Genomic DNA, 18,226 nt, shown 5'->3' on the forward strand with positions numbered 1-18,226 from the left:
GTAGCTCAAGTGGTAGAGCGCTTGCCTTGAGCTGAAGAGCTGAGGGACAGCGCCCAGGCCCAGAGTTCAAGCCCCATGACTGACAAAAAAAAAAAAAATTAGCTGTCCTTATTTTTGTAGGTGTTATACTTCATTGCAGTTCAGCCACCACCATTTCTGAGAAATGCTTCCTTGATGCAACTCTCAGCTCCAGAAGCCTCTCTTTTGGGCATTTTGCATTTACCTCTATCATATCATTTCTCCCCTAAATTTTAGTACTTATATCTTTGCATTCACAGGCCAAGAAAGAAGCATTAGTAGGAATTCAAAGACTATTAATTTTAAAAGTTCACTCAATACTTAAACAAATTTGTTATTTTAGCTAACAAAATTAAGCAAAAGATGTCAGCTTCAGTATGAAATCACTTGAGTTTTAGTCATTTGAGTCAGATCCTTAATGTTAATTAATTTCTTTGGCAGAAAGAAGAAGCAGGAGGGAAAAGTAAAGTTCCCAATTCACTAAAAAATTAGGAGCTTTTGAAATTAAGTTGGGGGGGCAGGTGTGGTCATACAGGGCCTGTAATTCTACACTCAGGAGGCTGAGGCACTGGGATCAGGAGTTTGAGGCCATCCTAGACTAAATAGAAAGACACTGTCTCAAAAAAAAGAAAACAGTCAGATACCACTGGCTCATGCCTGTGATCCTAGCTACTCAGAAGGCTGAGATCTGAGGATTACAGTTCAAAGCATGTAGGCAGGAAAGTATGAGACTCTTATCTCCAATTAACCAGAAAAGAAAAAAAAGCCAGAAGTAGAGTTCAAGCCCCAGTACCTACACACACACACACACACACACACACACACACACACACAAAGGATGGGGGGAACATGTTTCTTCTTCACTGAATATGAAGTATGGTGAGAGATACGCAGAGAAAAACTGAAGAAAAACTAAGGAGATGAAAACAGCAGGGAAATGATCTGTTCTACTTAAACCATAAATTGGAAAATCCCTTTAAATATTTCCTCATGAGAAGACCAACCAAATTTCAATTCCCCAAACTATGTATTTTAGGCCACACTACTTCATTTAAAGGTGAGAGAAATTTTCACCATGGAGATTTCTGAACAAAACAACAGTGGCAATGGACCTCTCAGCTCACCTAGGTAAAGAGCCATCCATCACTGCTGACATTCAGATCCACTCATCTGCCCTTAGTTCTAAGTGATGACAAGAAGGAAAAGAAAAAAATGCCTCAAAGTAAGTTCTAGTCACCTAGGTGAATGCAGAAACCATTCTATCACAATTCTAATACCTCAGCTCCCTGATATTTATTAATGAATACAAGCTTCACATTAATTAGATATAGTTGCTTTTACATTTCAAAGGACCTATCTGTCAACGGTTAGCCCAGAGCCATTTTTCACAACCAAGCATTAATGGAATCACTGGTAGAGCTGAAAATAGTTCTCCTACCATAAAGTCACCTGCTCAGAAACAATTCAGTCATCAAGAGATAATATTTAAAGGCAGATTGAAGACAAATGATTAAAACATGTACTTAAAAAAAAAAACCTGTAACTAGGGGGTTACATTGCTGCATATGATGTATTCAGAATCCTGCTCTGCTTTTTCTCCCACCACCTTATGACTAAAAGACTCAGGAGAATGCTGTCAGCAAGAAGAGCACGCCTCCAAGCCACAGCGTGAAGGAAGCCCACACCTCTCTATGTAATACTGTCTTTGTACTTCAAAAAGCATAGGTATTAAATGGTAAAAGATAAACTTTGGCCTGTACATAAAAGTAGTTCTAAGAAGACAATTTTCTAAAAAGAAAAGTACCTAGATATGATGGCATGAATCTAGCAAATTCCCTGTACAGCCCACCTGTAGATGTTATTGTTAAGAGCCTGCAGTTGATTGCCATCTCTGACTGCAGTTATTATGGGTTGATAAATTATTTGCATTTACCACAATCACACCAACCTCCTTCTGAAACCCACACAGAGAACCTTGAATCAGAGCACTGTTTTGTTTTGAGGATGTTTTTCCCCACTTTTTTTTCTTTCTCTCTCTCTCTTGTTTTTTTAAAAACTGGTTTGTTTTCTTGTTTTTTAAAAAAGGTCATTTAGAAGGCTGCAGCAGAGATGTATAAATAAAATTAGCAGTAAAGCTTGAAAGGAAATAGGAAAAAAAATACCTAGCCATGAAATGTTATTTCTGCAAATACGGCCAAGAGAAGAAAAGTTTATGTCAATTTATCCATTGAAAGTCTCTCTTTTTGGAGCATTATGTAAGTGTCATAAAAAAATTAAAAAGTAAAAAAATCTGCAGTGGGCTGAACTGGGACATGTGAGGACTCAATACAACTGAGCTTCAAAAACTTAAATATCTCAAACCATTTTTTGCTTATAGCAAATAAAATGCAAAGCTACAGATGCTTTCTCATCTGTGTGTAAATGAAAGTGAAACTGTGTGAGTAGTTAGTATTCTTAGAATTTCTGAGAGCCAGTTTATTTAAATTAAATCAAAGCCAATCTGTATCTGTACAGAAATAATTTTCTCAGGGCTCTTACTCTCTAGACGCTACAGAGCTGTAGATCTTTTCTTCCCTCCATGCCTCCCTCTGAGATAAAGAAGTAGAGAGAGCTTTGCAGGTTGAAACCACTTCAGATGAATCTGAGAGAGGGAGCTTCAAAGGACTCAAAATATCCTGTCTTAACGTCTTGCTATAGAGCAGGGTTCAGCTCTTCCTTGCCCCATTCTTTGTGCTCTCACAGCACTCCATATGGTGAATTTACTGATAGCAGGAACTAAGTTTAATTTAGCTTGGTTCAGTAGTTGTTGACCTGAAATGTATGTGTCTATAGGATGCACATAACTTCTAAATATTTATTATCACTGATGATCTAAAGTAAGAGAAGACATCAAAACTGCAGTTAGCATATTTTAAGTCTCAGAATGTGAGACAACATTTACAAAAAGCCAAGGAACCACAAATATTATAAAAGGGGAATCCAATTTAATGCCCTGAAGCAGCACAGACATTCAGAGTATTTGGTATTTACTTTCCTGTCTGCTTATTTATTGCAGACATGTGGCTTTCAACAGACTTTACTTATTTTTTCTTTTGGCAGGACTGGGGTTTGAACTTAAGGCCTCAAGCTTTCTAGGTAGGCAGCTTTCCACTTGAGTCATGTTATAGCCTCTGGACTTTATTTTTTCAAAAGTCTATTTTCTATTTATAATCCTATACCCCCATTTTCAAATTGATCATAATTTATATTTCTACTGACAGAAACAAAAATCTGGGCAAAGACCAATCAAGTTATCTAGTATAGACCCACTAAACACCAAGAAAGTGACCTTTTCATATCTCTATGTATGAAATGGCACCACTTCTCTGTTGATTCTTAAGTGACATTAGTTCTAAGCAGGGTAATAATGACACCAAGTGTGTTTGTCTCAGTGTCTGTCTGTCTCTATCTTTCCCACCCTCACCCCCTAGGTCTGCGCACACGCACACACACACACACACACACACACACACACACACACACACACACAAACTCCTGAAAACACTGTGTACACTGAAGCCTTTCACTCTCTACCACTTCCTCCCCACTGACAAACGCAGCCATGCTGCCAAGGCAGCAACCCCCACATGAAATATGAAGGAGTGGAGGCGAAACAGCTCAATCAAAACAGCCTGGGAAAGGAAAGGAGGGTATGCTTGTCAGAAAAGGTCTCCAGAGACAGGCCAGAAACTTTGGCTTCTTTTGGCCATTCTTGACAGATAATCCTACTCAAGGTCCTGTTCAATGTCAAGCCCTCCCTTTAATATTATTAAGAACACTATTAAAAATCCACACTTTATTTGAAAAGTGCATGGTGAAAAATGTCAGACTGCAGTACATAAGCACACTCTGAGGAGCAGAATGAAGAGCAGTTTTGAAAGCCAAGCAGAAACTGATGAGCACAGAGGTGGAGGGGAGCTTCCTGGCGCTGCAGCACATGCACAGAGTTGTTGCACTCCAGGCAAGGTGCTACAGACTGACCCAGCAGGATACAGATTAATCAGCTTTCTGAAATGGAATATGGCTCTTCAGATTCCCTCCACAAGACTCCTTCATTTAAAACTCATGCACTCTGGCCAGTCAATTTCCATAAATCTCCAGTTGACTAAATTGCTCTCAATATTAACACTAAAATTCTGTGGGGGGTCGGGGGTACACATGCGTGCGTGCATGCTATTCCTAAAAGCCCTATCATGTTCTGGGAAAGTTTAAAAAGGAGAAATGGAGTGAGATCCATCTTCAGGGGCAGTCTACAGTGAGAAGAGCTTGAGATATTAGCCAACTTTTGTTTCCTCTGCTTTTATTTGTCCTTGGGGAAAAACAAAAAAGGACACTTAAAAAAGTATCTGTGAAATGGAGAGACAAAGGGTGAACAAATGAAGCAGTGGTACTCACTAGACAGTATGTTGAAAATGAACTATATAACTTGTAGATGGGAATGGGAGGGAAAGACTGGGAGAGCGCCAGGGAAGGGATGACACTGTCCAAAAAGAAATGTACTCATTATCTGACTTATGTAACTATAACCACTCTGTACATCACCTTTATAAAAACACTACAAAAAGGGGGAGTGTTAATGTCTGTAATGGTTGTTAGGAAAATAGAGGAAAAGGGAACAGGCCAAACATTCAAGGACATTCATAATTCCTTCTTCTCGTAGGGTATTTTACAGTTTCCCTTTGTGATTTTCCAGGGAAATTCAGGGTTTATATAATTTGGTAGTTGCTTGATGCTAGACATTGGAATCGTCTGGCAGAGGGCCTGAATAACAAACGATGCCAAAAGACAGAAGTGCCTGATACAGATAAGACCTTAAGTGCTGACAGGCCACGTATATCTAATACCCACAAAATCACCAGAGGATACACACTTCCAAATTGGGGGCAAAGGCTACAGCTTCAGTGCTATTTCTACATCTCCAGATAACTACCTTCACTGCTTATTCAGGAGTATGGATTATTAAAGGTGAGAGAGCAAGCTGGATTAAAAGCCAGACACATACCATATTGCAGACAGAGACTAAATTCCACACCTACATGATTCTTAGAAGAAGGTTACTCTAATGTGACCAGTTGGAGACACCAAATTGCTTTGTCTCCTACTTTCTAGAATTATGCAAGGAAAAACTGCGTCTCTGCTGTCATTACTTTACCATGGGACCCAAGGGAGACCTCAGTCTCTTTGGAAGGACTCTTGATACCAATAACATCACTCTCTGGAAGAGAGTTTCTGTTCCCTAGGAATGGCAAAGATACCAACAAAAAAACAAGCTCCATGAGGGCCAAGACCCTATTTATCTGCTCCCCACTGCATTTATAATGCCTATAAACAGTATGCACTGGAGGTAGGGAGGTAGGGAGGGAGGAAGGAAGGAAGAAAGGAGGGAGGAAGGGAGAGAGGAAGAAGGAACTAAATCTGTAAAACTTCTGACACAAAATCCAAAAGTACTATCTCTGACTATACCTAGTCAGAGATACTGACACACACCTACAATCCCAGCATTCAGAAGGCTGAAGCAGGAAGAGCAGGAGTTCTAAGCCAGTATGGGCTACAGAGAGGGCTCAAGGCCAGCCTGAGATATACAGAGATCCTTTCTTCAACAACAACAACCACAAAGAACACTATGCTTACCAAAAGCCAGAGACAACTTGGACTGACACAGGCCTTAACAAGTATCATCACATCATTAGTGCTCAGGGAAGTAAGCCAGGGGAGAGGGCAAGGTGGGTCGCAGGGGCAGAATAGAGTTCTCTTCCAGAGCAAAGTTTCCTTAACTGGAAGAGGAAACTAGTGGCCTATCATACTCGTTAGAATATGATACTACTATGGAATTGCACAGTGCAGTTCACTCTGTCATGAGCTTCAATCAATGTCAAGTCTATAAAACCATATGAATGGAAGACTATACAGTCTTTGACAATGTAAAAGGTCAGTGGCCTATATTATACTTAGTAACATGTGGGCTAAAATCACTCACATTTGTTAATATTTGTTGGATTCTATTTCTAAACCTTGGAATAGGCTAGGCCCTTTGCATAAATATTTAATCTTCAAAATAATCCTTCCAACTAGAGAAAGGATTTTATAGATAAAGAACCTGATAAAAAAAAAAATACTAGGCAACTACACCCAGCATTCAGATTCAGGCTGTCTGATTCGAGACCGTGCTCTATGCTGTTGGCTGCTGCCTTGCTACTGATAAGTCAAGACTTCTCTCTGAAGATGTACTGTCTGAAATAAAAAAATGGCTACAGAATCTAAACCACAGGCTGACTTTTGTTATAGAAGATCAAAGATCAGAAAGATATTTCAAAAGGCAGGCCTTAGGAGCTGAGGGTAGCTCAGTGACAGAACTATGCTTACCATACATAGGGCCCTATGTATGGGGGCCCAGCACCCATATTCACTTTGACCAAAACTCAATATTGCTTACAAAAGAATTGATATCCAAAACCTGGGAGTGAGGGAGGGGATAACTATCCAAAAAAGAAATGTATTCTTTAGTTGACTTATATAACTGTAACATCTTTGTACATCACCTTTATAATAACAAAAAAATTTTTTTAAAGAATTGATGTCTAGGGCTGGGAAGGTGGCTCGGTGGCAGAGTGCTTGCCTTGCATGCATGAGGCCCTGGGTTCGATTTCTCAGCACCACATAAGCAGAAAAAGCTGGAAGTGGCGCAGTGGCTCAAGTACTAGAGCACTAGTCCTCAGCTGAAGAGCTAAGGGACAGCACCAGACCCAGAGTTCAGGCCCCACGATGGACCAAAAAAAAAAAAAAAAAAAAGAATTGATGTTTAAACACTAATTCTTCCCAGTTCTTAACTATGTTCCTGACAGCTCTACACAATGCCTTAAATTAGAAACATAACTAAGCGTAATCAAGACTACAATTTTACTCTGCAATTGTTTCTTTGTTTTTATAAATTCCTCTGCTATCTCATTATTCCCTTCTTGAGGAATTCCAAAGGAAGGTCAGCTTGAAACTGCTTTTTAAATGAGTTGTATTGACTGTCAAATATGTCATTTTTTATCTTCATTTTTTCATACAAATTAGAAAATAAGCTCATGTTTGCACAGATTTCCATAGGGCAAAAAGAACTCATTGTTTTCAAAGAGAGGACTTGAGATGATTTTCTTTTACTAACAAATGTTTAAGTAGGACACAGTGATTTTTTTTTGGGGGGGGTGAGAGGCTAACTGTAGAGGTTGAGTGGTCCATGTCAATTAAGTTATGACAAAACAAGATCACATAGCCTTGCTCTATGCTAGCTGACTTTTAGAATCAAAAGCTTCTGCATAGTTTGTGTGTAACAGCCAGAAAATTCTACCTTTCCCCAGCTGCCATGTACTCAAGTCATTATTCTTCAATCTGAGGAGATAGACTTAGGATTAATAATTTATTACCTTCCTGTACTGCAATGTAGTTAAGAATGTAGGCCAGTTTGGCAGGAGAAAGTTCCTGTTGTAGACTTAATGCTGTAAGATACAATCCATTAGTCATCTACCTTAAATTAGGTGCCCAGCATCTAGATAGAATATGAGCAAAGATAAAATGCCACTGAGAAAGTCTCCCCAAAATGCCTTTCTCCCGAAGACCAATGTATTTTCAAAATATAAAATCTTCTTAAAGAATAAAGATACCACTTCATCTGAGAGGCCTAACAAGGGCTACAGCCCTCAAGTATACCTAAAGATAGAGGATAAAGAGAGAAAGTCAGAACCCACAGTTGCTTTCTGTTTACCAGGGACACTTACCTGGGCTCATGAATTCAAGTAGGAATGAAAATAAAAGAGAATGGCAACTAGTAAGGAAGAAAGCTCTTGCTGAGCTAAGCCAGCAGCTCTCTCTGCCCTATCTGTAATCAGAGTGATAATTAATTTCTCCATCTAGAGTTTTGGCTAATTAAAATATGCAAAATAACAGGACAGATGAAGATCAAAGTATCTTCTTTGCCGGGTGCTGGTGGCTCATGCCTATAATCCTTGCTACTCAGGAGGCTGAGATCTGAGGATCACGGTTCAAAGCCAGCCTAGCAGGAAAGCCCAGAAAACCCGAAGTGGGGCTGTGGCTCAAGTGGTAGAGTGCTAGCATTGAGCTGAAGAGCTCAGTGACAGATCCCAGGCCAAGATTTCAAGCCCCACACACAAAGTCATCTTTAAGCTGGGTGCCAGTGGCTCGTAATTGTCATCCTAGCTACTCAGGAGGCTAAGATCTGAGGATCACAGTTTGAAGCCAGACCAGGAAGGAAAGTCCCTGAGACTCTTATTTCCACTTCCAGAAAAAGCTGGAAGTGGAGCTGTGGCTCAAGTGGTAGAATGGTTGACTTGAGGAAAAAAAAAAAAAACTCAAGGACAGACGAGGCCGTGAGTTCAAATCCTAGGACTGGCACACACACACACACAAAATCTTTATAGTAAGTGACACTGATAAGGGTGAATAGAGAACATGACAGAGCTATGTAATCACAAATGGTCTTTCTTATACTTTCCTATACTGAACTAACCTACCCTAATTGGGCAAATATAGGATATCCTGGTATAGGCAGATCAGCTATAGTATAATAATCCTAAAAACTGGCCACTATGTACAATAGGATTCTTTTTGTAACTTTGTCAATCAGAAAATCCTTAGACCATTTGTAGAGTAAATTAAAGAAAAAGTGAGGAAAGGAACGTAAGTTATCCACTAAACATTGTTGCCTTATTGGACATGAAATGCACATATAATGGACTAAGATTGAAAAACAGAGCAGAAAAGGACAATTCTCCCTAACATACACATAGTGCTGTTTCCAACATTATCCTTAGATTACTCCAACACGAACTTTATTGTCAGCTACTATGTACTTGATGCTAGGGATGCAATTCTGAGTAAGACAACTTTGTGAGCAGAAAGACATACAGCAGGTAATCATATATACTTCTGCTTGCAGTTATGATAGAGGAACTCACCATCCTGACATAAACACTACACATCTGGACTGAACACACAAAACAAGGTTGTTGTTTTTTTTGGAGGGTCCGGTCGTGGGGCCTGAACTCTGGGCTTGGGTGCTGTCCCTCAGCTCTTCAGCTCAAGGCTAGCGCTCTACCACTTGAGCCACAGCGCCACTTCCGGCTTTCTGGTGGTTTATTGGAGATAGGAGTCTCACGGTCTCTCCTGCCCGGGCTGGCTTTGAACTGCGATCCTCAGATCTCAGCCTCCTGAGTAGCTAGGATTACAGGCATGAGCCACCAGCACCCGGCCCCAGCTCTCTTTTTTAAGTTATACAAAAACACTGAGAAAAGATCTGGAAACACAGAAGAATATAGACAGAATAATTCCAGTAGCTCACAACTGTAATCCTAGCTACTCAGGAAGCTGAGCTCTAAAACTGTGGTTTGAAGCCAGCACAGGTAGAAAAGTCTGTGAGACTCTTATCTCCAATTAACCACCAAAAAGTAAGAAGTGGAACTGTGGCTCAAATGGTAAAGTGCTAGCCTTGAGTAAAAAAACTCAGGGATAGGGCCTAGATCCGGAGTTGAAGCCCTAGTACCAGCATATGTGTGTTTGTGTGTGTGTGTGTGTGTTTGTGTGTGTGTGTGTGTGTGTGTGTGTGTATTTATATCTTACTTCAGATTGTTTTCTATTATATAACCTTGTTTTCACTGCACAGAACTGATACTATAGCAAATATAGAATTGTGTACCTTGCTTTTATCATTTAACATTTCCTTCCCCCATGTATTTATTATTCTAAAATATGAATGTTGGGGTGGGATAATATTCTGCCATATAACTATACAAAAAATTTACCACTGTATTGTAGGACAGGTTACAGCAATACTTTGTCAGCATAGAATGAGTACTTTAATTCACAGTATATAAATGCATCCTTAAACTTGTAAAAGAGAATTAAAGGGAATTAAGTCAAAGGATATGAACTTCATTAGGTCTTGTGATAGCTATTCCAAAGAGTTCTCTATTTTAATTTCCCAAAACCATATGAAGGCAATCACATCACCCTTTAGCAGCACTAGATGTTTTTAATTTTTATAATGTTGAAAACTGAACCTAGAACACTGCATAAATGTTTTGCCACTAAACTATATCCCAAGCCCTTAGACATTTTTTGCTTTAATTTTTTATCAATATGATAGATTATAAAGCTGAGAGTTCTCAGTCAGGTACTGGCAGCTCATGCCTGTAATCCTAGCTACTCAGGAAGCTTAGATCTAAGGATCAGGTCTTGAAACCAATTTGAGCAAACATTTCTAAGAGACTCTCTAATTAATGAGCAAAAAAGCCAAAAGTAGAAGAGTGGCTCAAGTAGTAGAGAGCCAGCCTTAACTGAAAAAGCCAAGTGAGAGCATGAGGCACTGAATGTAAGCCTAAATACCAGAAAAAAAAAAAAAGGTGGCATTGGAGGAGTGGTTCACTTGGTAGAGCACTAGCCTATGAGCAAAAGTCTCAGCTACCAAGATTTAGTCCTGATCTCAGACCTTAAATTAAAAAAAAAAGAAAGAAAGAAAGAAAAAAGGGCTTTCTCAGGTAGGTGTCAGTGACTCATGTCCATAATCCTAAATTCTCAGAAGGCTGAGACTCAAAGATCAAAGCAGAAAAGTCTGCAAGACCTCATCTCCAGTTAACAAGCAAAAAAGTAAAGCTAGAGAAACAATGTTCAAGTAATAGAGTTCCAGCAAATGAAGCCCAGCAAGTGTGAGGCTTTAGATACTAAATAAATAAATAAATAAAGCCGCCTCATTTCAACCTGGGGCTCTCTGATTACAAATAAAAAATGCCTTTTAAATAGTTCTAATTTCTTATGACACTCTTAATATCCCTTATTCAATTTTTAATTAAAATATTGTACCTTTAAAGAAAAATGTTATAAAAATAAAACTTAAAAATAAAAAAGTTTTGGGCTGGGAAGGTGGCTCAGTGGTAGAGCGCTTGCCTTGCATGCATGAGGCCTTGGGTTCAATTCCTCAGCACCACATAAGAATAAAGAAAAAAGCCAAAAGTGATGCTGTGGCTCGAGTAGTAGAGCGCTAGCCTTGAGCTGAAGAGCTGAGAGACAGAGCCCATGCCCAGAGTTCAGGCCCCACGACCGGATCCAAAAAATAAAAAACAAACAAACAAATAAATAAATAAGTTGCAGGATGCCAGTGGCTACAATCCTAGCTACTCAGGAGATTCTGAGGATCTTGGTTTCAAGCCAACCTGGGCAGGAAAGTCTGTGAGACTCAACTCCAATTTATCACAGAAAAATCTGGAAGTAGTACTATAGCGCAAGTGGTAGAGTGCTAGCCTTAAGCAAAAGGAGCTTAGGGACAGTGCCCAGGCCTAGAGTTCAAGGCCCAGAATTGACAAAAAAAAAAAAAAATTGATGTGAAAGAGCTCCAATAAATTTAAAATATTATCCAGGCACTGGTAGCTCTCGCCTATAATCCTAGCTACTCAGGAAGCTGAGATCTGAGGATCACAGTACAAAGCCAGCCCAAGCAGGAAAAGTCCATGAGACTCTTATCTCAAATTAACCACCAGAAAACAGGAAGTAGCACTGTGGCTCAAGTGGTAGAGTGCTCACCTTGAGCTGAATGGCTCAGGGATTGCTCCCAGGCCCAGAGTTTAAGTTCCAGGACTGACAAAAATAAATAAATAAATATATTCAACAAACATGTCTGTCACATGTTGCTGGCATGTTCACATAGTAAAAATGTATATGGCTGTTGATCCTGCATTTCCATGGTAAAAGCTTTTCTAAATGGGACAGATGCAAGTACTCCTAACAACACACCTTTGCTCTGTGCACTCACACTGCTCACTGGGGTCCTGTTTTTAAGTACCAATTTCAAGGAGTACTAAACACTTGCCCAAGGAGCCCATAAGGCTATATTTAGCCAAATGTGATTGAAAAACACACAAAGACTCCAAATTGTGTTTTTCCTCCCTTATATTTTGAATCCTTCAAATGCAAACTTGTATCATAATTCTAGACAAGAAAAATAAAAGTTGTCTTTGGTTCTCCAAAAGATTATCTGTGGTCTGAAAGAACATGAGGCTGGGTTAGGCTCCTGCTCTGCCATTTCTTGCTGTGTGACCTTGGTCAAGTTATTTTACCTTTCTGTGCCTCAATTTACTCATATATAAAATGAGCACAAAACTACTTGTTTTAGGGTTATCATGAACATCAAATGAGATAAAATCATGGTAATATGCAATGTTTTTAGTCTGAAACCTATTATATAGTTGGTACACTACCCAAAAAGATTTTCCTAATTTCCTGGCATTACACCTATTACTTAATTCAAATAATCTTATATAAAATGTTGACTGGAACTAGTCAACACAGCATCATTTGAGGCAAAAACATTTAGGTCAGCTTTCTATCAACTGAAATTTCCACTGCTGTAATTATGTAATCATCAACCACCACTGCAAAACAACAAAAACCCCAAAGCTGATGTTACTAAAATTGCTAAACACAGTAATTACTTCATTCTACAGACCATGATGATCAAGTACTTTAGGGAAGCACTAGAAATCTTTGTAACTGTCAAAGCAAAAGGCTGATTAGTTATCCCCAATATCAGACATGCTTCTCGACAGCAGAAGGTTTGGTCATTGTGCAGAATGGCAGCATACTAAAGTCTCAAATTGCTGTTTTGTCACATGTCATAGCCTGAAGGGAACCATGTTTTAAAAAAAAAATTTTTTTTTAATTAAGACAGAAATGGCATTGGCCTTTGAAATTTAGCCTTCTTATCACTGATTGCTGGCAAGAGGCTCTAGTAGGGTAAAATCATCTCAAAGATAAAAGCACAATCTATGAAATCTACCAAATAGCCCTTTCTAGACAAAAAGCAGTATATTCTCCCTGTAAGTGAAGATTCCGCTAGGAAAGGAAGCAAACTATTATTTTCTAAGTATCTATGTTCAGAGTGCTATACTACATGCTATAATTATATTACTCCTCAAATCAAGCTGAGGTAGATTATATCCTTCCCCAAAGATTAGGTAAACTGGGTACAGTGATGCAAGCCTGTATCCCCAGCACTTAAGAGAAGGAGGAGATACACAAATTAAAGGCAAGCCTGAGCTACATAGTAAGACTCTATGAGAGAAGGGGGGAGAGGGAGGAGAGAAGGAAGAGGATAGAGAGAGAGAGAGAAAGAAAATTAGGAAATTTGCTAGGTGAAGTGAAAACACTCAGCTCCAGGATCCAGATCTGTCCAATGCTGAAAGCTTTTTCTTCTCAATACATCTTTTGATTTTTGGACCTCGTGCTTACAAAGCAGGCACTCCACCACTTGAGCCACACCTCTAAACCCTTTATTTTTCTGCATATGGCAATGTTAAATTTGAAGTACAGACTTGCTTTATGCCTAGGCTGTAATTATCCCACTTGTGTTTCCCCATGTTAATGGGGATGACAGGTACATACCAAAGTGTCCAGACACTGTGCTGTTCCTGTAGTTGGGATAACAGGTGCATGCTACTACATCTAGCCATTGATTGAAATGGAGTCTTGGAAACTTTTATGACTAGACTGACTGAAAAACACAGTCACCTGATCTCTACCTCATAAGTAGCTGGATTACAGGCTTAAGCTTGGCTTCAATACATCCTTTTCAAATCTCAAAATGACTGTGCTATGTTCCTTATGAAAAATAATAGAATTTAACTCTTGAGTCAAAACAGAATAAACCCAACAAACCAAAAGGATGACAGTTTTTGGGGGTTTTTTTTGGCCAGTCCTGGGGCTTGAACTCAGGGCCTAGGCTCTGTCCCTGAGAGTCTTCTGCTCAAGGCTAGCACTCTACCACTAGAGCCACAGCGCCACTCCCAGTTTTTTCTGTGTATGTGGTACTGAGGAATCGAACCCAGGTCCTCATCCATGCAAGGCAAGCACTCTACCACTGAGCCACCTTCCCAGTCCAAGGATGACAGTTTGATAGTTTCTGCCACCCAGTAGTCTTCAAAATGAATAGAGGGATTCACAGATTCCACGAGCTCCTCCCCCCCCCCCCCTTCCCTTTTCCACGGCCCGACGTTGTAAAGCTCGTTTCTGACATGCCCCCCCCCTCTTTTTTTTTTTTTTGGTGACATTCCTGGTACTTGAACTCAGGGACTGGGTGTTATCTCTGGGCTTTTTGCTCAAGGCTAGTGTTCTACCACTTGAACTACAGATCCATTTCTGGATTTTTTGGTAGTTAATTGGAGATTAGAGTCTCATGGACTTTCATGCCCAGCTGGCTTTGAACCTTGATCCTCAGATCTCAGCCTCCTGAGTAGCTAGATTATAGGTATGAGCCACCTGTACCCAGTCAGAGTGCCCTTGTTAAATTTTATATCTATCAAGAAAATAGTACCTGTTGACAACCACAGAGCACTGAAACAGAAGCAAGTATAAAGCAGGTACAGGCTTCTCAACCACTTCACAGATGTCTGCCAACAATATCCTGATAAAATCCAGGAAGCAAGACTTGGCTTGACTCCCAGCTTCTTCTCCATGGCCTTCCAGACAGGCAGAACCAGCACACTAGAAAAATAGAAAGAGAAGAATTATATGCCAAGTAATTAATAATTGATTCCTGGAAATGTGGACTCAGAGAATGTGACAGATTAGGAGAAAGAAATATTTCCAGATTGTCTTTCATTGCTCATTCCTGCCAGTAAATTCTAAACCTGATCTTTGACATAGCCTATAATTATCAGTGTGGCAACACAGCAAGGGATTTTAAATGAACCCACTGCAAAAGTGAAGTATCTTATGCTTCATTAGTGTCTAATCTAACAGTAAATTGTCTATGTAACAGAATGGAAAAGCTATCAGCCCTAGGGTTGGAGGAGTAGCTCAGTTGGTAGAGTGAGGCCTAAAATGTCAGGTACAGAGTCTGAGTACAGGTCTCAGGCCAAAATAATAACAACGACGACTCTCGGCCTGGAAAAAAAAAAAAAAAAAGCTTTTGACTTTCCAGTCCTAGTTATACAAACAGCTTTATGACTTTGACCAAACACACTGAAAAGAAGTTGGACTTGTTCTAACTAACCTAACCTAAGGGTGTTGTCTGGCCCACTGTTGCTGAAATATTTTCAACACCATCTTTAAACTCTATCCAACATACACTTCCGTTATCTCCAATACCTAAGCTTCACTTGGAATTCCTACCTTAAACTCATGTACACGTTCAGCAAATATGTATGTCAAACACTGTACTAGCTACTCTAGAATCTAGTCACTATATTATTTAGGTCATCTCCAGAAGAAGAAAACAAAACAGATTTTCAAAAAGTCTCTTTCTTCTTGTACAACTCTGCTATATTGTATATATCATATTATATATATATATATATATATATATATAATGTATATATGTCATGTATCATATATATGATAAACACATATATACATATATAAATATATATATATTTGGTTGTGGGGCTTGAACTCTGGGCCTGTGCGCTGTCCCTGAGCTCTTTAGCTCAGGGCTAGTGCTCTATCACTTGAGCCACAGTACCACTTCCAGTTTTCTGGTGGTTAGTTGGAGATGAGTCTTACACTTTCCTGCCCAGGCTGGATTTGAACCACAATTCTCAGATCTCAGCCTCCTAAATAGCTAGGATTACAGGTGTGAGCCACCAGCTCCTGGCTTATATCATAAATTTTGACATTATGAAGACGCACAGAGTTCTGAAGATCAGTTTTAAAAATCTGTTGGTGGGGAATGGTGAATCTCAGCTGTAGTCCCAGCTATGTGGAGGTTGAGGTAAGTTTGCTTGAGCCCAAGAGTTCAAGGCCAGTCTGAGCAACATGAGAGCCCATCTCGGAACGATAATCATTTGTCCTAAACATGTCACTAACATCTGGAAAATGAGAGCCCTTACCTCTTATCCACTACCAGTCTACAGAAAAATCAGCATCGCATGAAGTGGATTTCAGGGCTAATGCCAGGAAATGAGCACACCACTGAAAAACTGAGGCAGGTGATATAAGAAAAGGCTTTCACTGAGCCACTGGCACCAGGGAGACTTCATCTCTCTCATTTCTTTCCAGCTCTTCCTATTTCTAGTTATTGTTGTTTTTAAAATACATGTTATAAAGCAAAGGACAGAAAGGAAGTATGTGAGCCAGAGACATGTTCAAAAGATTATGAATAAATCCTTGCAGGAAAGAAGGAAGGAAGGAAATCACAGAAACTTCTCTAAATTCTCAAGATGGAATGTGTGTGTCATACACCCATGTGCACACTTAGAACTTACCCAACATATTTCTGCCTACCCCAAAAGGATTTAAACCTCAAGGTGACTCAACACCTGTCATCAATATCCTGGCAGGTAGGCGGAAAAAGCAAGAAAGAAATGAATAGGCTTTGAAAACAGGAGTAATAAACACCATTGGAATAGCAAGCTGATTAGAAGTGCAATGTCTCACAAACCGTGCACAAGAGAGGCAAAGCTAATTTCATTTAACTCCCAGCCAGTCATTCTGCTGAAACCTACAATTGCCTAGTGGCACAAATCACTGCTAGGATCCAGTTAAAGGCTTGCTGACCAGAGGCAAGAACACCACCACATCACCAAGATCCAAATAGTCTGTTATTGAATCAAAGGGTAACAACCCAGGGAGAGAACACACACCCCCACAATACTTGACAAATGAAAATCTAGAAAAGCTCCCAATAATTCTGGCATTTAGGGCGTTACAAGTACACCCGAAATAAAAGCACTTTCTGTTGCAGCAGCTGTTCAGACAGAGCAGGGGGTAATGTTTACTTAATACTTCAGGTTGATGGGGGATGTATCATAGTTCAGTCTGTCAGCTACATACGTGGAACTCCATTTATGTACACAGCGATAAGATATGTTTGAGTAACGACAAAGCACGTCTGAAACAGCCTATTCATCGGGTGTGAGTAATCAAGAAGAAAGCTTTAAAGAGAAAAAAAAGTCTTATATTTGGGAAAGTTACAGAACAGACTGCCATGAATAGCTTTTGCTTATATTTGCAGACACTGTTTTCCAAATAGCTGGAAAAATGAACAGATTGTTCTGGGAGGTCGTCTTTCCAACTTGTTCCTAGTTTCCAGTCTGTTAATCACATGAAAGCACCAGGAGAGTCAGCTAATGCTCTTCACTGACAACATCCATTGTCAGTTGGGCACAACCACCATGAGGTAAGAGAAGGCAAAGCATTCCTGAAACCCCCGTCTGGGTTTGCTATTACTTTTCTATCTTCTACTTTGACTTTCTCCACTTCATCTTTGTGGTGCTCACTGCAGCCACAGCAGGACCCTCTGGAGCATAATTTTCAAAATCCTGCATGAGGCAGGTTTTGAATCCTAATTTACACATCGCGCCCAAAACCCGCCCCCCTTATTCGGCATGGGGAGATCAAATATCAGAGACAGCAACTCAAGACGAGGCTGTAAGAGATGAGGTCGAGGGTATCAAAAGGACAGCAGCAGTCCTTGCAGACGGACAGGCTGGGCCCCAGTATGCCAGGAAGCTGGAAGACCAGACCCGGACTCAAAAGAAGCGGGGTTCGACCTGGAACTCTAGCTCCGCACCTGCAAGGCCAGAAGCAGCTGCCTGCCCCGGCCGAGTCCCCACACCCCGGGCATCGCCCGTCCCGCCGGCCCCTCCCCTGAGCTCCTGGTACTCGGCCTGGCAGCCAGCCGTCCCGGCCACCTACCGGGGCTCAGGGCCATATAGCTGGGCCCCGGCTCTCGGCGGCCTCCGCCTCCTCCCGGTCCATGGGCTAGGGGGCCCCGACTTTCTCTACCCTCACGCAGAGGAGGAGGAAGAGGAAGAAGGTAGCGCCGGCTCCAACCGGGACAGCTCCCTCTTGCCTCAGCCTCCCTGGACAGCGACGGCGGCCGGAAGCGCCGCCTCCTCCCACCACCCAGGGCTCAACCCGGAAGCACATTCTCCCTGCCAATCAAACACTCCCGCCCACCACTCTCCGGAAGCGCAATTCCAGCCGCGAGCCCGTGGGGGAGGAGGGGCAATGCTGAGGGTAGAACACTACACCCAACGAGGGTGTCTGCACCCCGCCGGCTTCTCGCCTCCCGCCTCCAAGGGCAGTCTGCACCTTGCCTCTTTCACAAGACTCCCCAGCCCCACGTTCGGGCAATACCCACAAGAAAGATGGCGGCAACAGCGCCAACCCCCTACGGTTT

At 40.9% G+C, this 18,226-nt stretch overlaps 1 protein-coding gene across 1 annotated transcript in view; it reads right to left on the bottom strand.

Annotated features, from left to right (window-relative positions):
• Kiaa0319l (KIAA0319-like ortholog) overlaps positions 1 to 17,913 on the bottom strand; it is an 89,208-nt gene extending 71,295 nt beyond the window's left edge. The window contains exons 1-2 of the mRNA XM_013034084.1: positions 17,740 to 17,913; positions 14,417 to 14,586 (exon numbers count right to left, since the gene is read on the bottom strand). Of these exons, the coding sequence (XP_012889538.1) occupies positions 14,417 to 14,558 (142 nt within the window). The 5' untranslated portion in view covers positions 14,559 to 14,586; positions 17,740 to 17,913. The remainder of the gene's footprint in view (positions 1 to 14,416; positions 14,587 to 17,739) is intronic.
• Between the last annotated feature and the right edge of the window lie 313 nt (positions 17,914 to 18,226).

Source organism: Dipodomys ordii, unplaced genomic scaffold (assembly GCF_000151885.1).
Source record: "Dipodomys ordii isolate 6190 unplaced genomic scaffold, Dord_2.0 Scaffold181, whole genome shotgun sequence".
Taxonomy (NCBI): domain Eukaryota; kingdom Metazoa; phylum Chordata; class Mammalia; order Rodentia; family Heteromyidae; genus Dipodomys; species Dipodomys ordii.